We start from the raw sequence: 27,961 nt of genomic DNA, 5'->3' as shown, positions 1-27,961 counted from the left end.
TATTTGTAATGGTCAAACCCATTATATTCAATGATAATATCTGGATGAACTAATATGTCTACTATAAAAGATCCTATTTCAACATTCTAAAGGGCAAAATGATTGGTCTGTAATAGGAACTTGAAAATTTTAGTTTCTGTGTTTGAGGGAGTTGGTAATTTTTTAGAAACAGGGAATTTTTCGTTGAATATGAGTATCTACTCTTTGATGTTAGGATTTAGTTCAGTCTCTCCTTTGTAGTTTTCTAATATCTAATTTAGTGCATAGTTGAAGTTAAGAATTATTCTTTTACTATCTATAAGAGAGGAGTTTCTGTTGATGAAAAGCAGAGTTTTCATTAAGAAAAATTCATTTTTGATAAGATCTGCATAGAGTATTGATGTTAAGAATTCTGAGAGATATAGTAAAAACTAAACTTTCTATTCTTTAGTACATTCGTTATCAATTGTCTAGTAGCTAGAGGTGGCAAGCTTGACTTGAAGACGATCACAAAAATAATTTAAAACTTCAAATTTTGGATAAAATAAATTGAGGTAATCAGGAATGAGCTTCATAACCTCCAAATAATTTCCTTAATCAAATAGAGACTAAAGATGTCCTAAATAATAATTGGCTGCACTAACAGCTGGCATGTAAACATTCATAGAACTTAAAAGATGAATATTATCTGCCTTATAGGCGGAAAAGTGCTTTTTTTGTAGTGCACCGTATATCTTTGATATTTCAGTTAAGTCGAAGTTAGCAAGTTTTTGCTATTTCATAACATAATTAAGAACTTCAATTGGAAGTACTTCTATTAAGTGCTGTATGTATTAAGAATTCTTACTGGGACTTGCACGAATAATTCTAAATGCCTTAAATACCATCTTTAAACCCTTTAAGTGCTCCTTTTCGTCATAAGATTTAATATCCAAAATTAAGTTATGTGCTTGGGCTAGTAAATCCTTTTAAAGTTACTATCTGAATAAAACAAAATCAACTTCTAAAAGAAGAGCTATGTCTTGTAAAGATAGGCTTTGCAAAACATCTTTGCGCTAAAAATTTTCTACCATAGCATTTATATTAGTGAGATCAAAATACATGGATGTTTTTGGTGATTTTGAAAGCTATTTGAACTATGAACAAACAACCTGTAAGAGATAATTAGAAATTTTGAAAGTAGGTGTAACATAATTATAATGCACGTGACTTATCAAATGCTTTTACACATCCTTTATAATATTTGTTTAAGCATACAAGTTGTACTTCTCTTATAAAGTTAAATTTTTAGATTCTAGTAGAGTAATGATTTCTTATTGTATTGCTTATATTTTTTATTCCTTTTCTTCAGAAATATTTTTTTCTATATCTACTTCAGCTTCCTCTTCTTCAGCTTGATTTAATTCGAAGATTTTGTTTACAATGTTTTTAAAGTCTTAATTTAAAATCATTTATTTTATTTAATCATCTGAGAGCTTTCTCTAAACAAATCTTTACTCAAGATCTTCAAGGTAATTAAAATATTATTGCTATGAATCGCTAATTTTATAAGTATCTAGCTCCTTCATAAACCTATAGAAAGGGCGCTAATTGCTGATGCCGCGAACTAGGTTTGAAATTCTTTTGAAAACTAACATTCTACTGATGGATAAAATACTGCAACTATTAAAAAATTTACAAGGAATATTCTCAAATTTCTATTAAATTACTTCCTAAGATATAATTTAACTTTTTAAGGATATTTTATTTAATTTAATTTTGGATTAGTATGTCATACAAAATCACAAAATAAATAAAAAATAATACTCTCTTACATCTATATAAATAAATAAATAATATTCATTTAAAACTTTACAAAATTATTTAAAGGTTTTATAAAATTAAATCTAGTCAGTAGGCATACTTACATACATACATTCTTACATACATTCATTCATTATAAAAATAGCTATTAAAGTCACATTTATTTTTATTTAAATGATTGAGCGTATAAAAAACAAAGCAAAAGATGATCCAAGGTTTAGGAAAATTTTAGGAATAGTTTTAATGTTTATTGCTTGTTGCTCCTTTTGTTATGCGGCATTTGTAATCAAGATGTTAAAGAATATGAACACTTCCTAACTTCTCCTGTACAGATCAGCTTTCTCGTTTATAGTTAATCTTTCATAATTATAAAAGGAAAAAATATTCTTTTAAGATGAACATATTTCTAAAATCGCATATATCAGATCTATATTTGCTGGTATAGTTGACTTCAGCATGATAGGAGCCTATTAGTATCTCAAACTAAGTGAAGCTGTTTCTTTAATGCTAACTTACCCAGTTATAAAATGCATATTTGCCAAAATATTTTTAGAAGAGAATGTCAGACGTCCTATCTTTTTACCTTCAGTTCTAAATATAATAGGAATTTTATTGATTATTAAGCCTCATTTAATTATTGATTTTTTTACCTCTTCAAGTAGTGATGATTATATGTTTTTATCAAAAGAGTAGAGGGATTAATAACGCCACTAAACGTTTGGTTATTTTTTAGCTATTATCTTTAGTCTAAGCTTATCAACTATGGATATAATTATCCATAATATGAGGAGAAAGCTCTCTTAGGCTGTATTGATGTAATATGGTTATTTTGGATCTATTATTTCATCAGGCTTAATGATTACTTGGAGGTAATATAATAATGCTAATTTAGATATATTTAATTTAATTCTTATCTGCACTGCTGGAGCTACTTATTTTGTAGGTCAAAGACTGTTTGGAAAGGCTCTTTTACTAGGTCGCTCTAGCCAGATAATTCCATTAACCTACCTTCAAATAGTTATTTAAATATTTGTTGATATTTATGTCTTTGAATAAAATTTGAGTCCTGTTAGTATAATAGGTTCTATTTTTATCACAGTAGGAAACCTAAAAACAATAAAAAACTGAATCTGAAAATGAAAATTGCATACATTCTGAAAATCCATATCTGTAGATATTTAATTATAATTGAAATAGAATTAAAATAAAAATATACTCATTATAAATAAAAATTATCTTTTACTAAATAAAACCTTAAATACCTAATTCTAACTAAGCTTATTTTAATAAAAAACAATTAAATAAATCTGCAAGCAAGCAAACAAACTAACCTTAAAAAATTATTTAACTTTTATTTTAAAATATTTGGAAGTAGTCTGTAAAAATTAAATTTTATAGATATTTATTTATAAATATAATTATTATATTTTGTAAATTATTTTACTATTCAAAAAATATTACTATTAGAAATAAATAGATTAAATATACGCATACATGTACATTTACATGTAAATGCTCTATTTCAAATATAATTTTAAATATGAATCACTAAAAAATGAATTAATTCAAATACTTAGAGATTCATGAAGATAATTATAAACCATTAAAAAATAAATAAATAAATTAAATTAAAAATTTACTCTTTCTACAACTAACTGAATTTGAATAATCAAAATGATTTAAAAATTTTATAAATTTATATAACGAATAGAAATAATATTTTTAAATAATAAAAATGATATAATTGATTTACAAAATTTTCTTTTTTAAAAAGTAAAATTAAAAAATTTTTTATTCGGTAACTTCTTACTTATCCTGCAAATACTAAATGCAAAATTCTGCTAACTTCTTTGATAAAATTATAAAATAAATTGAGTATAAACTTAAAATGAATGAAGCAAATTTTAAATCAAGATTAAATTATTTTAAAAAATTAGATTTCTCATCAAAAAATTAAATTTTTGATTAAAACTTATTATTATTTTTTTTACTTTGTCAGGTTAGAAAGCTATCATAATACGTTTTAATTTCTTTTAAATTTTATTTTATATAAATATTTAATATTTTAGTAAATATATATTAATCCTATCCTATTCACAAAATAACTATACAAATAATTTTACAATTAACATATTGAGATTATTTTTAAATTTAAATATAAAATTTAAGAGAATAAAATATAATTTGAATTTACATAATTTGAAAAAACATAAAATTTAAAAATTTGAAGAAACTAAAAAATATTTTTTTCATCAAAAAAACTTATTTACTATTAACTAAATTATTAATTTGTAAAAGACTTTAGATAAAAATAAAAAAATATTTTTTGTAAATTAGAATAACATAAATAAACGCATTATTTATAATTTATAATTTAAATTTTACTCTATTAATATCAAGCTAAGTATCGTTAAGATGCTTATTTTGTTTTATTTAATTAGATAATTGATAAGTAAATACAAATTAAAATATTGTAAGGTTATAGATTTTATAAAAGACAAAAATAAATAATGGAAGACTAAGTTGTAAAGTATGTAGTTACAGGGACTAGCGATGTTTTTACCAGAGATTAATTTTTAGAGAGTTATATTGGAAATTAAAGTAAACAATCTGTAATAAGTAATATCTTTAGTAAAAAGATAAATAAAGAAAACTCAATGTTGTAATTTGATTTTTTGAATTATGATTTAATGTTAATACTAAACTAGTAATTAAGCGATATTAATCATAATATAAATATACATGGATTAATATTCGTTTACGATGAAGATATAATAGATATTAATATTGAAAAGTTAGAAGAATTATTTTAAGAGCTTGGTAAAAATAAAGATAATATTTTGTTTGTAATAAGTTAGACTCTTTTTATGAATTGTATTGAAAAAATGAAAGATTTTTGGTAACTTTTAATGAAAAAGAATATTTCATAAATTTATTACAAATAAAATCAGATTGATATTAATACAATTAAGTAAATTGATAAATGGATTATTAACAGATAATATCATAATGATTTAACGGTAGTTTACCAAACAATATCTCAAAAGGGTTATGGAGAGGGAACATTTATTTATTTATAAAATAATGAGAGAAATTAATAAACAAACGAGAATAATTAACAGTGCAATTTAATATGATAGATATATATATTTACAGGATTTTTTTTTTGTATATTATCAGTAAATGTATGTTTATTTTGAATTTATCAGCTTTCCAGCAATATTTTATACATTTATTTAAGTAATTCTAATTAAATATTAACTAAAAAAAATTTTTGATTTCATAAAAATATATTACTTTTAATAAAAAATTTTGCATTTCTTTATTTTATTATTATTTATGATCTGATTAAATAATTTATAAAAAGTAAATAAATTTTGGTTGTAATAAATGACAGATATTCATTCTTTAAATATAATTCTACTTGGACATTAAAAGTCAGGTAAATCTTCTATAGTTGAAGCTTATATAAGTGAAAAATTTTAGTAAAATGATGAATATTTAGAAACAAATGCTGTTATATTTTTTCAAAAAGAAATACCCTAATAAAAAATAAATTTAGTTATAGCTGATACACCAGGTATAGAAAGCGATTTATTTAAAAGTATATTTAGTTTTATGATAAACAATTAAAAGATAGTTATCTTAGTATTTGATTTATGCAACCTACAAACCTTAAATTTTGGAAAAGAATTTATTGACGAGCTAAAAAAATATCAATAAAAAACATTTTGTTTATTAGGAACGCGAGGGTAATAATATATGCAAAAAAATGAAGAATATAAAAGATAAGTAAATGCAAAAATTGATATATTGAAAGAAGACTTAAAAATAAATAAAAAAGTATCTTTTAATGTTGATAGCCTAAACTATAAATCAATATAGTAAGCAATAGAAAACATTTTTTAATATTAATAGTGTTCTGAAAATAAAAAATATAAAGTTAGGTATTTTAATAGTAATAATAACTCATATGAAAAATCACTTGAAACATCTAATGATTGTTAACTAATATGAATATGCACTTTTATGCGTTTAAAAATCGAAAAGTAAATTATAAAAATATTATTAAATAATAATAAATAAATGTAATTAATATTTAATTAGTGAGTTTGTATTTAAAATAATTGAATAGGAATATGACATACTCTAAATATTTACTTTTAATATAAATTTTAAAATAATATTTTCAAACAAATTTTCTTCATAAAAACATAACTAAAAAGAGAATTAATTAATCAATTATCAATTTTATTTTGTATTTAAAAAAAAGAAAGATTTTATAGAATAATTTTATAAATTTTAATTTTAATAAAATGAGAAGTATTAAAGAAATATCAGATAAAATTAGATAAAAAAAAAGCTATTTAAGTATTTTTTCTACTATATTTATTCTTTAATTAAACTAAATAAAATACATATTTAGCAAATAAAATAATTTTTAAAACAGAATTATTTATTTTTTTAGCAAATATAAGATAACATTTTATTAGTACTTAATAAATAAATTATAGTTGTTATTTTTTTGAATTATTTTACTGATTTTTATTGAAATAAACTCAAAAAATATTTATTTAAACAATAAAATTTGTTATTAATCTGCTTGGAAAAAAATCAAAATTTAAACAAAATTTATTGTGAAATTTTTTTAAAATACAATTAATTTAAAATAGCAAAAGCGACTAATTCTAAAATAAATTACATATTTACGTTCTATAAAAGTCTAATATTTATAGGATTTTGTGTATATTATTACTAAGGAGGAAATAGCTACTATAATATCTGCAAATTCAATTCTAATTAATAAATAAATAAAAATATAATAATAACTAACCGTTTATTTTAAAATGCTTAGCAAATTCATATAGATATATTGTAATGGAATAATTAGGATTATAGAGAATAATAAATAGATCGAAATACCTTTGTATATACAAAAAGCCCTAGTCGCTATTTAATTTATTTAAGTTGCAGGGTATGTATTAACATTAAATGCAGCAAATAGCTTAGTAGAAACTAAAATATCAGCACTTAATTTAATAGTAGAAGTATCAACAGGTACTTATTTTTTGTATTTTGAAGGGCAAGATAAATTAACTTGGGCAATCTGTATAGTAATGAATATCTTTTTAACAATTTGCGTTGCCTTTTCTTTTTTCTTAGGAAGTCTTAGTAATAAAAGTAAATTGATACATTCTACAGGAATTTAATACTTTGCTTCAGTGATAAATATATTTCTAGCATTATACAACTGGATTTTTATAGTTTCCTTTATTGAGATAAATATGGGTTTGCTAAGTTGTGGATAATAGAGTTTTTTAGTTAGTCAAAGGCAAAGTTGTTCGTAGTCTTGGTATCAAATAGGTATAGGGCTTTATGGATCATTTCTAACACTATTAACTGCGTTAAGCGTATTATACTTTTTTAGAAATTATTAATTTAATGAGAAAATGAAGCTAAAGAGGAAGTTTAATATTGCATAATTTATTTAAGTTTTATAGAAGTTTGTGCTAGTGATATTAAATTATAAGCTATAAAGTATTTCAAGTAATGAAGGTCAATAATATTTGACAAGCATTAATTATGCAGATTTAATTCAAAATATTTTTTCTTTTTCATATGTCTTAGTATGCTGCTACGATGTATTATATAATCTACCCTATTTAAGTAATGAAGTGTCTAAATTCTTTATTTTATGTCTTTCCTTGAACATAGCATAAATTCTAAATTACACATTTTGGTAGATATTTCATATATTTTATCAAAATGAATTGTTTTATACTTTTTGTATGATTTCTAGTTTGATGTACTACTTCATTATTAGTATTTACAATAGAAAATATGAATTTATCTTGAAGACTATGGCTATCTTAACTTCTAAAAAGTAATTCAATGGATTAGATAAAGAAGATATTTAAGCTTGTGCTTTTTATTTTGACTTTTTTATTGAGTAGTTCATGGAAATTTGTACTACAAGCTTATTTAATGAGAATTCAAAGTTCAAAGTATTTTAATTTTTAAGATCTCATATTGAAAATTGTGAACATTAGAGTTGTCACTGTAAAGAAAGATATTTTTAGAAGTTAATTGAAGTAGATAACGATAGAACTAAACAAAGCATTAAAAAAAAGAGAATTTATGAAGATTTTGACTTCAATGAGTTATCAAAGTTTATTGAGAGTATATTCAAGATATTTATTAATACAAATTAAACTATTGATTCTCTAACTAGAGAGCATCTAACACTAAAATACATTTCTTATATTAATAAGTACTTAAATAATCCTAAAAAATCTTATTTTGAGTTGAAAATTCTTAAAAAATCAGAAAAAAATAAAAACTCTCAGAATACTAATTCATTTTACTTTTCACTAATAGAAAAAATTTTCTCAAATTAACTTTTTGAAAAACTATAAAATCAATTCTATTAAATTCAAAAGCAAACCAAACATTACAACTAAGCAGAAGAAGCTATAAAAAAATAAAGAAAGACAAATTTTGATATTGGAATAAGTGCTAACTTTATTATAAAATTAGATCCTAAAATAGTATATACTGTTGATGAAATAGTAAACTCGATTTTGCCTAAAATTTTAGATGTGGCTGAGAACAAATATAAATTTTGGAGAAATTTCACAGAAATAGGATTTAAAAAACTAGAATCAATGAGATAGGATTTACTAAAAACAATAAATTTGCTTGATAAGAATTAAAATTACATTGATTAGTAATTAGAAAAGCTTCATAGTGGATATATGTGGACACAAAGCATAAACTTTTTAAGACTGATGCAGTTAATTGATATAATTCTACATAACAACATAACTCTTGCATAAAAAAGGTAAACTTAAATTCTTGAAATTTAAAGCAAAGAGTTAGCAAAAGGAAATGAAAGCCATGAAAACAAAAAAGGAGAAGCAAACATTGATTTTTAATCAAATATTAAGCAACTTAACAATGAATTAATATGTATTGTTACAAGTATTTCTTAAGAAAATATAGGCAAATTATTGTTGAAAAGTGAATCATTACATAAATTTTTTGGTTTTAAATCCAAACAAGATTTTGCTTTAATAGATAACATCAAATAATTAATGCCAAATTTTATTGCTTGCCAGCATGATTATTTTGTATAAAAATTTTTTGAATACGAAGAAGCATATTCTGGTATACCTAAGTAATAAGCCTAGAAAGCAAATTTATAGCCAGGTATTAATTTGATAAATGGAAAAACAAGAACCTTTGTTTAAAATTACAAAGGATTTATATTTCCTGTTTAAATTTAAATTGATATTCCATTAACCTTAAATTAGAATTAGTTTATTTTTATTTCAACTCTATTAAAACTGTAAAGCAAGCAGGAATATGTTTTGTTTAACTAGGAAGGTTAAATATTAGGTTTATCTGAAACTATTTTAAATTTATTGTTTAGATAAGCAAAAAAAGTACCTAATTGTATGCAGGCATTGTCTTAGTTAAATTTTCATTCAATTTTTTATGGCTTAATTAGTGCATTGAGTGAAAAGAAAGATTTCATTTAGAAGTTTATTTAGTCACCAATAAGTACTTTCTATAATAGATAAGATATATCAGATTAAGATACTGTTGGTGAGATTCTTTTAGAAGAAAATTCAAAAGCTTCAATTGAATTATTTGCTGATCCACTTTCTGTTCATAATTAACTTGACTAATTCCTAAAAAGGCAAGTGTACTTAAAAAAATCTCTAAATAATATCCAAAAAAATAATGTAGAATCTTCTCCTTTTTCAAAAGATAGCAGTTAGTTTGTTGAGAGCAATAAAAATCTCTAGACTAACTCTCGTTAAAAAATGTTTAGATCTATTAAGACTTTTATTAACCATAAAGAAAATATCCAAGCTTAATTTAAATACGATTTACTAGATTAAAATATTCAAGTAAGTGTAAATGAGTTTTTTAGCAAACGATTTTAGTCCCTATAAAGTCTAAAATCAACATATTTTAAGCAATATGCTGATACTTCAAGTAAAGGTACAAGGAATTCTATTCAGACTAATACCTTCAGACCTAAGAATTAAGAGATTAAATTTTTATAATTTGAGTACAATCTATATCAGTGTTGTTTTCCTATTTATCTAAATTAACTCTTCTCAAAAACAAACAACCAAGTCAGTGAAAATTTTCAAAAATCCTTTTATTTTAAGTTATGCATTAAAAAAATACAAGTAGTTGCTAAGGAATAAATAGATCGATAATTATAAACTTCAAATTCTTTAGCAAAATCGACGTATCTACAAAGCTTCAACAATTATATGTCAGTTGAATACTCTAGAACTGGATTTGATTCATATAAAACTGTTAAGTCTATAGGCTAAAAATAATAAAACTATAAGTTAGGAAGAACAACTGAAACTTCAATGCTTGATTCTTAAAATTCTAAAGCAAGTTTTACTACAGACAATGACTATAATATGCAAAAAAGTTTTACCAATAATTAATCACCTTACTATGCATAAGATAAAAGTCCATCAAAGAATTTTTAGGCTAAAAGATTGAGTCCTGATAACTTTAATCAAAATTTTTATCTCTAATAAGATTAGATTAGCAGCTTGAAACCCATATAGGAAGAATATATTGAATCTTATTAAGGTCTATTTCCAACAGAAAGTGATAAATAAATTTGTAGCGACCAATTAAAAAAACGTTTTGATTAGCATGATCAAATGAATCTAGAAAAAAGCACAAGAAAGAATTAAAAGTAACAAATACTGAAATAAAATAGTACATTAAATTTTAAATCAGGTAGCCTTTAAAATATAAAACCTCCTAATAACGAAGTTAAATCTGCTATAGATTCATTTTAATTGGTATAAGCTAGAGTAGATAATCCCTCAAACATTCAGAATAACACAGATGATATTGGTAATTTTCAAATTCATCAAATAATTTAATTAAATGATTAATTTTATAAATATAGATTCAAATAATTTAAATAAAAATGTGGAAAATGATATAGAATCTAAATTTAATATTCAATCTAATTTCTAAAATGATATTAGAAAAATTGATTCAGAAGATCATGTGGCAAGGGATAGCTTTTAAAAAGAATCATTATTAGACGGTGAAGAAAATAATAATAGCATGGTTTCAATTAAATAAGAATAAAGCTACAAAAGCAATCATAATATCCATGATAGAGGATAAAAGTAGCTTTTTAAATCATTATATACAGTAGTAGCTGCAGACTTAGTATCTATAGACAACTAAAGAGAAAGAGTAGATGAATAAGATGAAAATGAAGAAGAAGAAGAAGAACTAGACGAAGAATAAAAGATAACAGCTTCATTAAATTCATCAAAAAGTAGTAATTAATCTGAAAAAGAAGATTAAGCAGACATTGGTGATTTTAAAAATGAAAAATAAATTGAAAAAAGCTCTAAAAAGCTTAAAATAAAAACCATTTTCAAAAAAATGTAAAAATTTGGCAAACATTCAGTAAAAATAAAATCAACTCATCATGAAATAAAATTAAATAAAAATTTGAATCATAGAAATTCCAATACTAACTCTGGGATTATCTACATTAAAGGTAATTTAATGGTTTGTGTAATTATATAAAAATAAATATAAATTTTTTAAAACATTAGATTTGCTAAGTAACACAAAGATGCCAAAGATAGTTAATTAGTACTTCACCCAGTTCATTTTGCTTTTTCTTTTTCTATTCATATCAATTTTTACATCTGAAAATATTATCACTACAGATATAACAGTAATTTTTTTAATAACAAAATTTTTCTTTATTTGAACTTAATAAATTAATCAGATTTAATTTTGTTTTAATAAAACATTAAAATAATTTTTTTATAATTAGTAATTAGAAAACTAGCTTTAAATTTTAAATTTGCCTAGATAATTTAATGAAAACTATAATATGCTATTATACTCTTACTATTTAAATTTGTAGTTAACTATGGGTGTGATAGATGCAAATAATATTGAATATCCAATATAAAATCTTATTGAGAGTTATCTCAAAACAGGTCTTTCAGCTTATAGCTCACTAATGCTAAATAATTAGAATTTTATTATAAATATCATTTAAGAATTTTAAAATTCAGAATAAATTAATTAAACTTTGATATATGACTTTTACTCAGCTAATTTGTAGACAGCATTATAAATTAATACAGCATATGCTATTTAAATTTCTGGATTGTAAGCGTACTAAATTTAAAAAAATGAAATAGAGTTTGCTCAAAAAAACTCTTTCCTATATTTTAGAAAAAATGCTTTATTGAATACTAAATTTTTATTGAATATTGTTGACTGTAGTAAGAATCTAGCCTTTTCTTTGTTTACTTCTCTAAATCAAAAAGTAATATACATAACCTTAATTTGCATTGTATTTGTTGCAATAATTTGTTTAATTTCTATCCCGATAATAAAGTAAAACAAGAAATACGAATAGCTTATTCTCTCTACTTTTTGTTAGCTGAAAATATATTAGGGTAGAAATGAGTATGAGAGATTACAGTATTTTGTAAATTAATTTGACTATATCAAAAATTCTGTTAAAAACCTAGATGAATTTTAAGAAAACCTGTTAATATTATACAATAATACAGATTTGTCCTTTCAAAAAATGCATGATAAAAAACACACTGAGAATTAATAAGAATAAAATTATAATAATTAATTATTTAATATTATCAACAGTAAGATTAAGTAAGAGAGATAAAAATCTTAAATTAATTAAGAAGGTGAAGGTTTTGATTAAAATAAGCAAATTACATAAGATAATTATCCCTTTAACAGAAGCAAAACTAATAGTAAAACCCTAGATGTAAATTAATAAAAAAGTAGAAATAATGAAAATGAAAAAGATGCTTCAAATAATAGTTTATCTAAAGAATATTACAACAATCACTTAAATCTTTCCTAATCATCATTTGCTAAAAATTTTCTAGGAAAAAGTCTCCAAAAAGATGTAATTTTATAAAATCAATCTTAAGAATAGTTTAAATTAAATCACAGTTTCAACAATTCTAACATGTCTTTTGGAATAAATTAACAAAAAAAAAACTTCATCAAATAAGATGATGAGACAACAAATATAAAATCTGCTGACAAATAAAATAATTGCAAATAATTGAACTCAAGAAGAGTGAATTAAAATGAAACGAAAATATTAGGTCAATAAAAAAAAAATTTAAAATAAGACTTTCTCTTGTAGAGACAAATTGATGATTACTATTTACCAATAATTAAGCAGCTAATATTGCTGTTTATAATTTTCTTTTTAATAGGATTATTTTATGTAGTCCTAACAATTATGGTTTTGTAATAGAATTCTGGTATGATAAGTCCTATAAATGTGAATTATTCAGCTATTTAATTACATTTTATTGCCGCTAATTTAATTGTTTTTTGTAATTTTGTAGCCTATGATTAATATCTAAAAGACAATAACACTTTATTCTCTTAGATATATAATACGATTATAGCTGACATACCAGATTTAAAGGATTAAATTAATTAATATATTATTTCTATTCCGAAATACGAATCATAATTGCTTAATTAGATATTGGAGCTATCTTTTTATAGCCAGTCATAAATTGACAATTTACTCTAAATTTTAAAGGGCAACATTTGTCCTATTGTAAACTCTTTAGGAAATATTTTAACTGCATAATTAGATTGCTCAAGTAATACAAGTACGAATTATTTTTAATAAGGGACTCTAGGTGCTATCGAATCTATGAAAACTCTAATAGGATAGTATGAACAAACAATATTTAGTTAAAATATTCCTAATAAAATTGATATGTATAGCTTTTTGAATTCCTCTTTACATACAGAATATTTTATTAAAGGATTTGATCTTTTGATAAAAGTGTTTAGTGATTTATCTTAATAGATAAACAATACTAATATCTAGATAATAACTGATTTTTCCAACTTTGTCAAGTAGTATTTTTATATTTTTGGAATATTATTGATAGTTATAATATTTATAATAATTGTTTAAAATATTTACTAAATTAAAAATGACATCAATGGATTAAGGCAATCCCTTAAAATAATACCTTAAGAATACTTCAACGATGATAAAATTATTTAGATTTTGAAAAAAATAAACTCACTTTGAAGATAAACCAAAATTTTCCATTAAATTTTATTATATAGATAAAATTTTGTATTGCTGTATGAAATTTGATTAGACTATAGTATCATTTTATTTATTTCTAATAATAACTATAAAAATAAATTATTAACTATTTATTATATTTTATAAATACATAAGTATTTAATTTATTGAAATCTACAAAAATCTTAATTCAATAATGTTTTTGTAAATATTTATTATTCATTTAAAAAATAAAGTTTTGTTTTAAATATTTCTTATAAATACTAAAATAGTTAAATTACAAAACTAAATAATAAACTCTTTTATTTACTTTAATTTTTCACATATTAATACCAGGTTGCTTAAGACCAAGTTAAAAATGATTTTATTAAAAATTAAATTCAAGTCTAGATTACTATTTATCTTTGGTCTTAATTTTTGACAAATTACATTATTTAAATTTTTTTATTTCGTTTATTTATTAATAATAGAATTAGTTATTTAGTATGATTTACATGTGCTCACATATATTTTCTAATGTATTTAAGTAGATAGTAAATTTCATTAAATTAACAATATTAAAACCAGATATATATTTTTTTAGTTTAATTAAACTTCAAATGTTGCTATTTTTTTTGAACCCTGTTTTAGGATTTCATTAATAATATTATATTTAAGTTTGTACTCTTTTATTTAACATCAAAACTACAATTTTTGGAAAAAGCTAAAATTTATCCACTCTTTACTACATGTTTGAGAATAGTATATTTTTTACCAATATATGATATTTGTTGCTAATATCTATCTATCAAAATTTTTTAATTACAGATATAATGATGATTTTTAATAATATTTTATTTTAGAAATTTAGAATATTGATATTTTTTTTTAATTTTCTCATAAAAAAAAGAAAAAAGAAATTTGAGATTAAAAATAATATTTAAAAATAATTTTTGAATTCATTTAAAATAAGTAAAGTCTAGTTTATGTTCTTTGATTTTTATATTTAAGTTAAGATTCTTTTAAAAATTAATTAAGGCTATAATTTGGCTACATTGCTAATTAAAAAATATGCACAAATTAAATTTTTTAGTGTGGGTAGATTATGTTAATAGACTTGATAAAAATAGAATGAAAAAATAAAAAGAAGAAGATTGAAAGACTTGCTTGCTTCTTGATTGATTGAATTAATTAATATCAAAACGAAGTGAAATATTAGTATCAAAAAATTAATAAAGGATACATACTTACTTTCTTTATATTTTGTAAAATATATTTAATTCTTTATAAAGTCTTTTGTAAAAGTATTTAAAAGAGGATTTAACATAGAATAAAATAGATTTCATTAAAAATCAATAAGCTAGCTAGCTAACATTTTATAAATAAAAATAAATAGAGTTAAACAAACATAAATGAAAAATATTGGATTAACCTTCAAACTCGTTTAGCAGTTTTCTAGATCTGGTACAATTGTTAAAACCATGTAGAAAATATCAGATAAATTCAAAGTGAAACAAACTGTTGCTGATAAATAAAAGTTATAAAGTTTCCTTACTGAGCAAACAAGGGATGGTAGCATTAAAGAAACTATTGATGTTACAGCTAAATATGATGCTGAGTTTAAAACTTTTATAAAGGATTATCAAGCCAAGCATAAGTAATATCCTCATATTTTAGATCTTTCTCATTACTCTCGTGAGAACTCAACCTTGAGCAAATCTAACTAACTTAGGTAATTTATTAGCTAAAGCAGTTAAATTAAAATTAAGCCCTAATATCTTTAAGGTTAAAATGTTTATTTAATGTTGATTGTATAAAATAAAAAATTATATTTGTATCAAATCTAAATCCATTTTATCATTATAAAGATAAGAAGAAATCGATATGATAGAAGAATTTAGAAACAGAAAAATAAAAAAAATCAATGAACCCATCGATTTGGTAAGAATTTTGATTTAAAGTGTTAATTTTTTTATTAATAAAATCATATTATTAAATTAATTTCGAAATAAACACTAAATTATCTATATTTATTTTTAAATAAAATACTCTTTGGAAAGCAATTGAATCATGCTGTCAAATTAAATAATTTGGATACTTTTGCATCTCAAAAGAAAATTCTTTAAAATTCGTTTATTTTTAAAAAGAGATTTGAATTTAATTTAACTAAAATAATTATTTTATTAATAAGTGTTGCAAAAATTCATTTTCATCTATTTATTTATGCATTTTATTTATTTTTAATTACATTTCCTTCGAACTTTAATAACGAACTAACTATATTGAATAAATTTAATTCTTAACATTTACATTTTTGATATTATTAGATTGATTACTCTAAAGATCCTGAAATTAACGAAGCAGATGAAGAAGCTGGTGAAGAAGATTTTACCCTCCACTAAGATCCTTATATCTAAGAAGATAGAAATCATGGCTATAAAGCTAAAGAAATGAGAATGGGTTTAAATGATGATTTTATGATCGTTTTATTAGATAGAGATGTAACAACATAAGTTACTACCCTTAACAGAGTTAATCACTTTAGATATCTCATTTTTATGGGTAATGCCAATGGTTTAGTTGGTTACGGAAAAGTAAATTTTATTTAGAAATATTTTAAATAAAAACTAATAAATTTAGACTAAAAAAACATTAAAATAAATAACATAAATGAATCATCAAATAAGTTAAATTTAAAAATTCAATAAAATCCAATTTAAAATAATTTATATATTTAACATTTTAATAAATAAAATATTATAGGGTAAAGGTAGTGATTTTGAAGAAGCTCTTGATAACGCTATCCTCCATTGTAAACGTAATTTAATTGCTGTTCCTCTCGATATCTTCCATACAGTCCCTGAACCATTAGAAGGTCATTTCAATGGTTTCTAAATTAAAATACATCCCTCTAGAACTTTTAATCCTTGGGGTGCTCCCGTTCTTGCTTCTATGCTTTTGCTCACTGGTTTGAGACACTGCAGATTCAAAACTATCAGTAAAAAGGTTAACTCTTATGCTTTGTGCATGGCATACTTTAGAATGATTACTAAAAACAGAACTCCTAAAGATATTTGTGAATAAACTGGCAAGAAGATTTACAGAGAAAATTGGGGAGCTCCTTATTTCCTTAATCATGTTTCTCAAAACTTCCTTTGAGATTTTTAGTTAAAACATTTAAAGAAATTAGAAGTGTTATTTAATCACTTATTTAGTAATATTAGCAATAAGCTAAATAAAAAAAATACATACATACAGACTTTATAATTCTACTTGTATCCTTGTTTTATATTTTATTTTTTCAAAACAATATTTATATCATTCAACAAATTAATATATTAAATAAATATTCTAATAAAATTTTTCTAGCTAAATTTGTTTTAAATTCAGATTTATTATTCGAAGATCTCATGAAATAAGATTAAATTATTTGAATCTAAATTTAGCTATATTATAACTTTATTACATTCATATTATGTTTGATAAATAAATTAATTTCAAAAATAATTAAAAAAAAATTACAATCAAAAAATTAAAGAAAAAAATTAAAAGAAAAAAAACAACTCAAGCTTCTCTAGAGCCTTATTATCTCTTTCAATGGCAATAAGGTGTAGAAGAATGCTAAAATTAAATTGGCATATAGGTATATCGCTATCTGCAAACTAAATTCATAATAGTAAGCAGGAAGATATACTTTGTCAAACATAAAAATTGATAATAATGGTTAATAAAATTGTACAATTGTATCAAGTTTCTTTGTTATTAAATTAAAAAGGAATAAAAAAAATAAAATCAACATTCTAAATTTTATGATTTGATTTACTATTATTTTAAAACTTATAAAAAGATAGAGCTTCCTGTTTGAAAGCGAACATTTTTATGACTTTTCTGTTTATTAAAATTGAGTTATTTTTTTATATTTATCATTTAGAAGTGATTTTGAATATTTTAATTTATTAGCAGTAAAAAAGTTTGGTATAAACTGATTTAAACGTTTGATAAAATAATAAAAACATAATTTATGAACTAAAATAAAAGTACAAAATAATACATCTTATAAATTGTTTTTTATTTATGAAATATTTTTTTAGGCATTTAAATATTGTAAAAATTTAGAATTTTAGTTAATATAATTTGACACTTTTTAACAAAAATAAATTAAGAAAAAATGATTTTTTCAGTTCTGATAACTGGAAAAAAACTCCCTTTTAATACTTTTTAAAGGGGATTAGCTCTCTTTTTCTTATTCAGTTACATCAAAATCCTACAATAATTAGTTGGAATTAGATGTAATTTTAAAACCTTCTAAGAGTATAGTTTCGTTTGGAGACTTAAATACTCCAAATATAACAGAATTCAGCTTTACATTTATTGCAAAACCTAAGTATCCTCCATTTATTTAGATAGTACTTATTTTTATTGAATTTTCAGCTGGGAGGAAGGTGTTTAAATAAAAATTGGAATCGAAGATTGCTGTTACAGGTTATTTTTCATTGTTCTTTTTGCTTAAAGTTATTATGTAATATGGGTTTACATTAATGAACTCAAAGAAATATTCCTTGGATGAAAGCTGAATTTTTTCTTTGCAGCCAGAAGTAGGAAGAACTATATTTAATGACGAATTTAAAGATTTGTACATATAAGTCTTTGAATTTTCTATCAGAATGTATTCATCGTTTGGAAGATAATATTTTATATTTATTGGAGAATAGTGGATTTCACCAAAGCCAGGTTTCTTTATTATTATAGAATGATTTTTAGGATTGCAAATAAGCTCTGTTTTATCAGGTAAAACCAAATGGGTTGCCGATTGCAATGTATCTGAAATTTTATCTAGGAATGATTCTTCTAGCTCTCCTTTAATTGAAGGATAGCTCTTATGAAGTGAACAGGTGATGAGTTCATCTGTTGTGCTGTCAAATATATAAATATTTTTACCATTTTACTCTCTCATGTATTATATGTAAGGTTCATTTTATCTTATGTAAATACTTTTTCCATGAATTTATTCTCCCTTAAAGTGACCAATCAAGCATTCCATTTAAACTACTAAATCTTCATCTTTTTTATCAGCTCTTGTATTTCTGTTATTGGGGTTATTACCTTTTAAATTAATATTATTAGTCCTGAAAAGCATTCCTACACCATCTATGATTCCGCTTTGAATTGGTGATATAAGTCTACCTTTTTCAAAGAAAACTTCGCTCTAAGATTCAGGTGTTTGCTCCTAAGGTAGCATATTCATCGACATTTCTTGATTATGTATTTCCTAAAAATTAAAATAAATATTAAAATCGTTCAAACAATAATTTATTTATTACATCTAAATCTGATTTTTCTATAAGCTGTTTAAGACGATACAATATTCCTTAAATGGATGTCTACTTTTCAAGACAAAGCTTTATTATTATCTGTTATTCCATTGGTAAGTCATCTAAATTTGCTAGCTTCTACTTTAAATCGTCAAAATTGGTGAAACTACTTTCATTAAATTCTGATGGTATTTCCTTTTGTGTTAGAATATGATAAATTATCAGACCTAAACTAAATATATCAAAAGAAAAATCATAGGATCCTGTAGCATCCTAATTTGTAAATTAGTTTTTCTAATTCCAAGTATTGCCTTTAGTTAATATCCACTGATATGTTAGAGGTAAGTTAGACTTATCTTACTTATTATCTTTTGAATTTTAATCTTTTTCTAATTTCTATTCACTCAAAGAGCTTGATTCTTTTAAACTAGTGATAAGGGGCATAAAATTTTCTGTAATCATGATATTTTGAGGACTTATTTGAGTGTGTATGTAATTATGAAGATGAATGTCCTATATTCCGAGTGCAATTTGATAGCACAACTTGATTCTCTCAGATTCTTACACTTCATACTTCTCAAGGAAATCTTCTAAATTACCAATCAGAGGTATATAAATTATATTCAGATAATACTTTTATTCTTCACGATCTATGTAACTGCATAATGGCTTAAGGGTGTAGTGACTTTATATTATGTTAATAAGTTCGATTTCTTTAAGAAGCATTTCTATGTGAAAGCTAGTCTCTAAAGGGAAAGATATAAGTGTGCAGCTTTGTGATGTTCTTTTTATGATAGCCTTGTATGCTTCTTTATTGCCTAATTATTATTTTTGATTATTTATTAAATGTGAAAAAAAAAAAAATTTTCATGAATTAATTATAAAAAATTAATACCAATCTAGAATTGATTAATAAATTCAAAAGAAGAGTTTGAAAGTTCAGGAAGAGCTATGATATTGACTGATAATTATTTGAGAATATGAGAAAAACCAAGAGTCACAGGTACCATCATACTGTGATCAAATCTTTTCTTTTCGTAAACAATTTTATGGATTTCATACTATCTTATTTAAAATGATTTCTTTGCAGATTAATCTTCTAGATATTTTAAGATGATATCTTAGATAATTAGTGACGATTTGACTCTCTACTTTCTTACATCATAATTAAAGCAGTTAGAATTGAATCCGAATATGTTATTAATAACATTGTGTGTGCTCTAGTTGAAAACAATTTACATGAGAGTGTTTTGTGGATTAGGGAAAGTCAATAATTCTTTACTTTGGATTAAATTTTCAAATTTTGAACATTCTTTTTCTAAATCAATAGTTTTTTGCAGGTAATCAATAAAATTTTCTCTTTCAACATCTACGTAGCAAATGTTTTCTCTTGCACTAGTTTCAGATCCAACTGAATTCTCTAAGACATTGTCATTGCTATAAACAGATGCAGTCATGTCAGATATTTTTCTTATCTTTTTTTATTCTGAAAGTCTTTAAAATAAGCTGAGTTATCTTGTGGAATTTTTTGCACTGCTTTAAAGACTGTCATCAAAATTACTATTTGAATGGGAATTTTCAGATTATCTTCTGTTTTCATTTAAATTATTTAGTTTTTTGTCAAATAATTTTCGATCTGACTTGTTTGAATTAGTGTCAGTGTTTAGATGCTTTTTGTTTTAATCGTAATCGTTTAAATTATTTAATCCTAATTCTTTTTTTTTTAATTATTTCATAGAATCGGAATTAAAAACGAAAGGCTAGTTGCTTGGAGCATCTAACTAATCTTGTGGTTAGCTATTTATCTTTTGTGCATCTGAGCTATAAAAAAACTCAAGTCTTTTAGATGTTTTTGGAGTTTATTAATCTAAATTTTATTCATTTAGAGGTAATTCTTAAAGTTAATTATTTTGCAAATTTTAAGGTTATTGATAAGCCTTTTATTATTTTTTACTGCTTAAATTCGGATATGAAGTTTATTCTTCACCATTCTTTTTCTAAGAAGATTCAAATTACTCTTTGTCTTGGTTTTAACTGTTGTAAATTTCAGGCAAATAAACTTTCTCTTAAGAACCATTTTTAAAAGATGAAAGAAGATTATTTTTTATGTTAGTTGTTTAAAATGGAGAATAATTTGATATTGCTTTTTGCTGAGCTGAAGCGCCATACTTAGAGTGAGTGTATTGAAGACTATCTCTATCACTGCTTTTTTAGCTGTTTATACTGTTTTTGCGATTGTTTCCATTTAAATTTGAGCTAGAATTTTTATTCATATTTTTATTCATCTAAACTTCATTCATATTTTTTAGTTTAATTAATCCATCAATTGTATTACCTTCTTCTTCATTTCCACTATTCTCCTAAAATTGAGTTTAGTCATGTTCTTATAATTTATATTTTAATTCCTATTTTAAAATATTATTTTAATAATTTTTAATTTAGATTTTCATGTTAGTACCATATTTTGTTGTCTAATAATATGCAATTATTCTTTTAAATCCTAATTTTCCTCTTTTTTTTGATCTATTGCATTAAGGTATGTATTTTTTGAAGATTCAATTGCCTACTTCTTTGTTTATTCAACTCCTTATTCTTAATTAAGCTATTCTTATAAGCTTAATTTTTCAGCTAATATTTATTGCTTTTCATCATCTAATTACCTTATATATACTTTATCTTTTGAAGCTTAAGGAGATGCTTATTTGTTAGTTTCTTATTTGCCCTTCTTTGTCTTATTTTCTTCTTTAACAATTCTTATCCTAGCCTCCGTTTCTTAGATTTAACGACGAAGTTAAGCAGCTTATTAATTTAAGTTATTGTTTTTTGCCTAGTTCAAAAAATTATTGACATATGATTTATGATAATTTTTTTACTTTTATTTTGTTTGTCTAATCTAATTATTTCGAATGGATAGAGCTAAGATTAGCATTTTATTTTTGTAAATCTCTTATTTTTTATTAATAGATATCTTCAAGCTGCTAATAATCATTTCTTTATCTAATAAAATAAAAAATTTAGTCAGATTTTTTAAAATTTGTAGATAGATAATTTACAGTAGAAGTCCAACTTTATTTTAAAGCTAAACCTTATCAAATTTTTCTTTATACTCTTATTATGCATCTAAAAGTATTTTTTTTTCTAATCCCAATTCAGTTATGTCAGAAGTTCTCAACATCTTTTTAATTTCATCTGCTTCTAAAACTTTTTAGTCAATCAAATCTCTTTGAGCTTTAATTTCCCTTTTCAGAGAGTTAATTTCATGATTACTCTCTATTAATTTCTAATAAAAATATATCTCTCATGATCTTTTTTAAAATAGCTTACTTTCTTTTAAGGAGATAAATTTGGTAAGTCTTTTAATTAAGGCTCTGCAAACTACTAAAGTACTTTGAAATCTGCAATTTATCGTTTCATTTAACCAATCTTTTACTAAAAATTAACAATTTTAAAAAGCTCAAGCAGTTTTTAAATAAAAAAGTGTGATTTTACTTCGATTTTAACTATTGAAGACTTTAATTTTAGATTGTCGTCCTGCAATTAGTGGTATTCATTTTTTAATTAAAATGAATCTAAATATAAGTCTTTTTTATGAGTTTATTGAAATTCATCAAAATTCCATTCATCCTATTTATATGAACCATAAAAAGTGGAAGACTCTCCAAATGAAGATTTGGTATATCCGCTTTGAGGTCTTGTTGTTCTCAAGAAGCTAAAAGAATGCTAAATTAAGCTTGGATTAGAAAGCCTATTGGTATCAAGTAATTTGTTTAAAATTTAAGATTCCTTTTTTGTTGTCTTGCGAATTTTAATCTGATTGCCTATTGTGTAAGGTGATTAATCATAGTTTGATTCATCAATAGATGTATTTCTTGTATCAAGCTTTTGGAAAGTGTTTTATCTATAAAAATGTTTAAATGAATATATGCTATCTTAAAAATGTATCAAAATATATTAATTATATTAAAATATATATCTAAAGAATGCTATACTTTTTTATTATAGTTGGTCTATTTGTTTTAAATGTTTCTTTTATAATGCTATTAGAATTAAAAGAAAGCTTAGCACTTTAAGGCCTAATTTATCTATGCTTCATTTTGCTTGTTGCGCCTAAAGTATTTTTGAAAATCTAATAGTATAAATTTGAAGTTTATTTTTTATTAATCGAATGTTATAAAATTTTAGATTTTAATGCTGATAAAAGAAGTGGTAACAATTTATTCCTAAAACTATGATATAAAAACTAATATTTTTGAAATAATTAACCATAGCCTTTAAAATTTAATCTATTTTCTTGATATTTTTATTCATAAAAATTTAAAATCATTCTATTAATTTAATTAAAAAAAAAATCAATTTTAAAATATCAATAAAAATAATTTTAAGTGTTAAAATAAAAAAAATTTATTTTAAATACAAAATTTTTTAATTATCAAAATAAGAAAATTAATTAATTAATAATTATCAAAGATCAAGATTTAATTTAAAGACAATATTATAATTATAAAATAAAGTTCTTTTATCTAGAAACTACAATTACAATATTTATCAATCTATTTTTAAAAGAAAAAAGGAAATGCTAATTAAATACCATAATTATAAATTTGATCCTTATGACTCTAATACCGTCAAATACATCCCTGGGTACAATAGAAGGATGAAACATGGAGCTTGGTTTTTATATGCTTCCTATTGTATTATATTTTTAAGCTTCCCAAGATTTATGTTTTCACTTTATGAAAACTTCTATCCATTAGAAGAGAGAATAGAAAAAAGATTAGCAAAAAAAGAAGCCTATGAAATCCTAATTCTTTCTAAAAACCAATTCAATAACAATTTTATTAAAAATTCAAGTACCTTATGAAAACATTTATATGATAAATGTTGTTCACTATGTTTAAAAAATATATGTTTTGTAGATGTTTCTTTATCCAAATTTATATTCTTTAATATTTGATATCATAAAGCTATTTTATAAGTTTGAAATTCTGACAAAAATCCAAAAATAAAATAAATAAGTAGAATAATAATTAAATAAATACAAGTAAAAGAATTAACGAAATTTCAAGAAATATCAATTAAAATGAAAAATTAATTTTTAAAAGATTTCAGTATGTATTTCTTCAAAATGTTTCTATCCCTAAAAAAAAATTAAAAACTAAGGGTTAATCTTTTTTAAATCTTTTATGAATTATTTTATTGAATTGAAAATTTTATTAATAATAATTTGATATAATTTGTTTTATCATCTAATTTTTTTTATATTTTTTTAATTAATAATGTGTGTTTATTAGTTTATATTTTATTTTGTTAGTTTATTTTTATTTTTTTATCTTTTGTTTTTTTTTATTTGTTTTATTTGTTTTACTTTTTTTCTTTTTTCTTTTTGTTTCATTCTTTTTTCTTTTTCTTTTTCTTTATTACTTTTTTTCTTTTTTCTTCTTGTCCTTTTTCTTTGTTTCCTCGCTCAATCTTAGTGCTCTCAATCTTAGACTATGCTTTTAAAAAATACTTTTTATATATTGTGTTGATGCTTTTTAGCAAAATGGATTTTATTGAGACATTTTGTTTTATTTTGAAAGTGTATCTCCCTCTATAGTTACGAGTATAGCTGAGATAAATCTTAATGGGTTACAAATTTTTTTTCAATAATCTTTTAGAGAGTATTATGAAATGATTGGAGTTACTGTTGAAAATCAATCATTAATCTACTGAATATAATAATTACTAATTCCAATCTAATGTTTATAAGAAACTTTAAAAAGCCCTCTGTTTGATTTTTAGACAATATGTCTTATAGTTGAATTCGATTTAAAAACTTAAGTTTCTTATATATTCATCGGAGATTGATGAGTGAAAAACTTAGGAGTAATTATTGATATAAAGTAAATTTATTTTTTGATTTTTAAAAGTGTGGATGAATATAGGTGATATTCATTTAGCTTTAAAAACTCTCCATATTTAAAAACTTAAACTCTCTATCGAGATTTATTGAGGTAATAAAAAAAGAATATTTTTTTCTCACTTCCATATTTGCTTTTTATTTATTTTTATTTTCTTTTTAAAATTGATTAATTAATTATATTTGATTTCCAAGGGAAAAACAAATTTTTGAAATTGAATAATTCAAGCATGATTTTCATAAAATAAATCAAGTATTAATATTTAATTATCGAAACATATTCTTTGTATCAACATTTAAATAATTGAATTAATCTATTTTAAAAACTAAAAATTTAAAAAATGTTAAAATTTTAAAGGTAAACTTTTGTGAATAAGTTCACTTTTTCTATTATGAAAATTTATTAAAAAACGTAAATGAAAAATATAATAAATTTTAATTTTTAAAAAAACAATAATCATTTTGAATTAAATTCTTATTAAAGTTATTAATTGATTAATTTACTTATTAAATAATTAATTAATGAAAAGAGATTTTTTATAATTAAAAATATAATAAATTAATTTAAATAGCCCATACAATTTTCTTTCTGTATGTTGAGTTAATTTGTTAAGTAAAAAATCTTTTAAATTGAAAAATAATAATAATAAAAATTATGGTAAAATTAAATGAGAAATTAGAAAGTACTATTTTTTTTTCAAATAATATTTTGAGTATATTTGTGTGTGTTAAAAAAAAAAATAGCTATCACCATTAGAGTGTTAGCACTTTTAACAAATTTCATAATTTTAAATTGGATGATATTATTAATACTGATAACAATTAATTAAAAAGAAACAATATATTTAATTTATTTTTTACTTTTAGTATATAGCTAAATAAAAGAAGATTATTAAAAATTTAAGATTGCAAACTGTGTTTGGTTTGAAAAAGCACATTTATTATAGAAAATGTAGTATTTTAGCAAATTTGAAGATATCCATTTTAATCAGAAACAGAATGAGGTCATTGAATTATCTTTGTATAAAATGAAAAACAATAAAAAATAAGATTAGAAGAGCTCCTAATTACAAAAAATAGATAAATTAAAATTACCAAAAGAATATAAAATACAATTACTTAGAGGTCTCAAAGAGAATTTAGAGTAAAAATTATAAGAAGAAAAAGCATCTAAATAGAGATTGAATGTTATTAGGAAAATGCAATTAAAGTAGGAACGCTTAGATTTATAAAACTCACTCAAGAAAAGTGATTCAGTTAAGGAAAACTAAGATTTACCATCAAGTTCTTCATCAAATTAAAGTAGTCCAAAAAAAGACAACAAAAAAGTGTATGAAGAAATAACCAGTCTCGTGAAAGCTCTAACTGAAGTAGAAAAAGATCTAATTAAAATGAAATAGCAAAGAAATAAAATATCTGAATAGCTAGAAGATGTTAAATATGATCTAATTGATATGAAGGAATTTTAATAAATATAAGCTCAAGAACTACTAAGATAAGACTTATATATGAATGATTTAAAAAAGCAGATTACTGTTATGAGCTAACACGGTTTATGCACACCAAGAGAATATATCTCGAATTTGAATTAAACAAGATTAAATTAAACTAGACTTAATGCAACAATCATGGAAGAGGTTAAATTCAAGTTAGAAAATGTAAAAGATTTCTTAAAAGATGCTTATAGTAAAATTAAAAGGAAAAAAAACAATGAAGATCCTAATTAGTAAAATTAATAAGGATAAAATACAAATAGAATTTTATCTGGATTAGATGTTCAGTGATTTTACCCATTAGTGCTCATATAAGTTTATTGGTATATCCATGTATGTGAACTGATATTTAATAAATTTCCTTTTCCAAAAAATATTCTAATAAATAAATAAAAACAAAATCTTCATTTCAATAACTAAAAAAAGAGTATAATCTTTAATAAATTACACAAAATTTGTAAGGATAATTAAAATAAATTAAACACCAATAAAGGCTACAAAAGACTAACAATTTTTTCTCAAAAAGCCAGTTAACTAACTAATATTTATCTATTTTAAAGGGTGATTTTAAATATTTTGCTCATTTAAAAAGAAAGTCTCTATATAAAAAATAATTACTGACTGATATACTAACCAAAAACAAATAAATAATTAATTATTTTAAAAATAGCTCAAATTATTTATTTATTTATTTTTTGTATCTAAAATAAAATTTATAATAATCTAATTTATTTAATGTATTCAAAAAGTTTTAATTTTAGTTAAAATGTTTATTTATTTGACCTTAATTATTAAGTTAAAATTTAATCAGTTCTTTCTTTTTATTTAAATATCGCTTTTACCATTCTTTTTCCAAAATTAATAATTTGTTAAATTTATTTAACATTTTTCAACTCAATTATAATTATTTAGTTTATAAAAATAATTGTTTAAAAACAATTTGCAAATATATAAATGATCCATCTTGATATTTTTCACCAAAGTAATTTGAGCAAAAAAGAATTTAATATAATTAAAATTATAAGTGGCATTATTTAGTATAAATTTATGACTAAAATTTTGAATTTGATAAGTATTGAAAAAAATATATTTTAATATCAATTCCATATCATTAAATTTTATAATAAAAACATCTAAAAATAGAGTTTAAATAAAATAAATATTATTATCTTTAAAAATATTTTTATTTAAATCTAAAGTTTATAATCCAAGAAATATTTTTTTTAATCCTAATAAATAAAAATAAAATTACTAAATAATCGCTTCTTAATTAAAGCCGGTAATTAGATGTCTAAACTGAAATCTATATGTTCTTAATATGAACCTTTATCGTAAATTTATATTTTTAAAGTAAAAAATGTAA

The 27,961-nt window shown here is 22.2% G+C and overlaps 8 protein-coding genes across 8 annotated transcripts; 4 read left to right on the top strand and 4 right to left on the bottom strand. All coding sequences in view use genetic code 6, as the record gives it.

Annotated features, from left to right (window-relative positions):
* Positions 1–757: 757 nt before the first annotated feature.
* TTHERM_000497499 (hypothetical protein) lies at positions 758–1,171 on the bottom strand (the record flags this gene model as incomplete). The annotated part of the gene is made up of 1 exon (XM_012801054.1): positions 758–1,171. One exon carries the CDS (start codon positions 1,169–1,171, stop codon positions 758–760), a length of 414 nt encoding a protein of 137 aa, XP_012656508.1.
* Positions 1,172–2,344: 1,173 nt separating this feature from the next.
* On the bottom strand, positions 2,345–2,782 carry TTHERM_000497498 (hypothetical protein; the record flags this gene model as incomplete). Its single annotated transcript, XM_012801053.1, has 1 exon — positions 2,345–2,782. One exon carries the CDS (start codon positions 2,780–2,782, stop codon positions 2,345–2,347), a length of 438 nt encoding a protein of 145 aa, XP_012656507.1.
* A 10-nt stretch (positions 2,783–2,792) lies between these two features.
* TTHERM_000497497 (transmembrane protein, putative) lies at positions 2,793–3,278 on the bottom strand (the record flags this gene model as incomplete). Its single annotated transcript, XM_012801052.1, has 2 exons — positions 2,793–2,950; positions 3,026–3,278. 2 exons carry the CDS (start codon positions 3,276–3,278, stop codon positions 2,793–2,795), a joined length of 411 nt encoding a protein of 136 aa, XP_012656506.1.
* A 4,308-nt stretch (positions 3,279–7,586) lies between these two features.
* TTHERM_00497460 (transmembrane protein, putative) lies at positions 7,587–13,915 on the top strand (the record flags this gene model as incomplete). The annotated part of the gene is made up of 4 exons (XM_001027935.2): positions 7,587–10,683; positions 10,739–11,350; positions 11,409–11,533; positions 11,636–13,915. The coding sequence occupies 4 exons, from the start codon at positions 7,587–7,589 to the stop codon at positions 13,913–13,915; spliced, it is 6,114 nt and encodes a 2,037-aa protein (XP_001027935.2).
* Positions 13,916–15,306: 1,391 nt separating this feature from the next.
* Positions 15,307–17,053, top strand: TTHERM_00497450 (30S ribosomal protein S5; the record flags this gene model as incomplete). The annotated part of the gene is made up of 4 exons (XM_001027934.3): positions 15,307–15,626; positions 15,763–15,835; positions 16,222–16,488; positions 16,658–17,053. 4 exons carry the CDS (start codon positions 15,307–15,309, stop codon positions 17,051–17,053), a joined length of 1,056 nt encoding a protein of 351 aa, XP_001027934.1.
* Positions 17,054–18,071: 1,018 nt separating this feature from the next.
* On the bottom strand, positions 18,072–23,299 carry TTHERM_00497440 (protein kinase; the record flags this gene model as incomplete). Its single annotated transcript, XM_001027933.2, has 9 exons — positions 18,072–19,163; positions 19,216–20,024; positions 20,102–21,611; positions 21,665–22,033; positions 22,080–22,203; positions 22,260–22,486; positions 22,531–22,635; positions 22,696–23,104; positions 23,196–23,299. The coding sequence occupies 9 exons, from the start codon at positions 23,297–23,299 to the stop codon at positions 18,072–18,074; spliced, it is 4,749 nt and encodes a 1,582-aa protein (XP_001027933.2).
* A 568-nt stretch (positions 23,300–23,867) lies between these two features.
* Positions 23,868–24,290, top strand: TTHERM_000497439 (hypothetical protein; the record flags this gene model as incomplete). The annotated part of the gene is made up of 1 exon (XM_012801051.1): positions 23,868–24,290. The coding sequence occupies one exon, from the start codon at positions 23,868–23,870 to the stop codon at positions 24,288–24,290; it is 423 nt and encodes a 140-aa protein (XP_012656505.1).
* A 1,765-nt stretch (positions 24,291–26,055) lies between these two features.
* On the top strand, positions 26,056–26,889 carry TTHERM_00497420 (hypothetical protein; the record flags this gene model as incomplete). The annotated part of the gene is made up of 1 exon (XM_001027931.2): positions 26,056–26,889. The coding sequence occupies one exon, from the start codon at positions 26,056–26,058 to the stop codon at positions 26,887–26,889; it is 834 nt and encodes a 277-aa protein (XP_001027931.2).
* Positions 26,890–27,961: the final 1,072 nt, after the last annotated feature.

The sequence above is a fragment of the Tetrahymena thermophila genome (genome assembly GCF_000189635.1).
Source record: "Tetrahymena thermophila SB210 genomic scaffold scf_8253815, whole genome shotgun sequence".
NCBI classification, from domain to species: Eukaryota; Ciliophora; class Oligohymenophorea; order Hymenostomatida; family Tetrahymenidae; genus Tetrahymena; species Tetrahymena thermophila.
The sequence above is the reverse complement of the archived record's forward strand: the minus strand, read 5'-3'. Positions and strand labels throughout refer to the sequence as shown.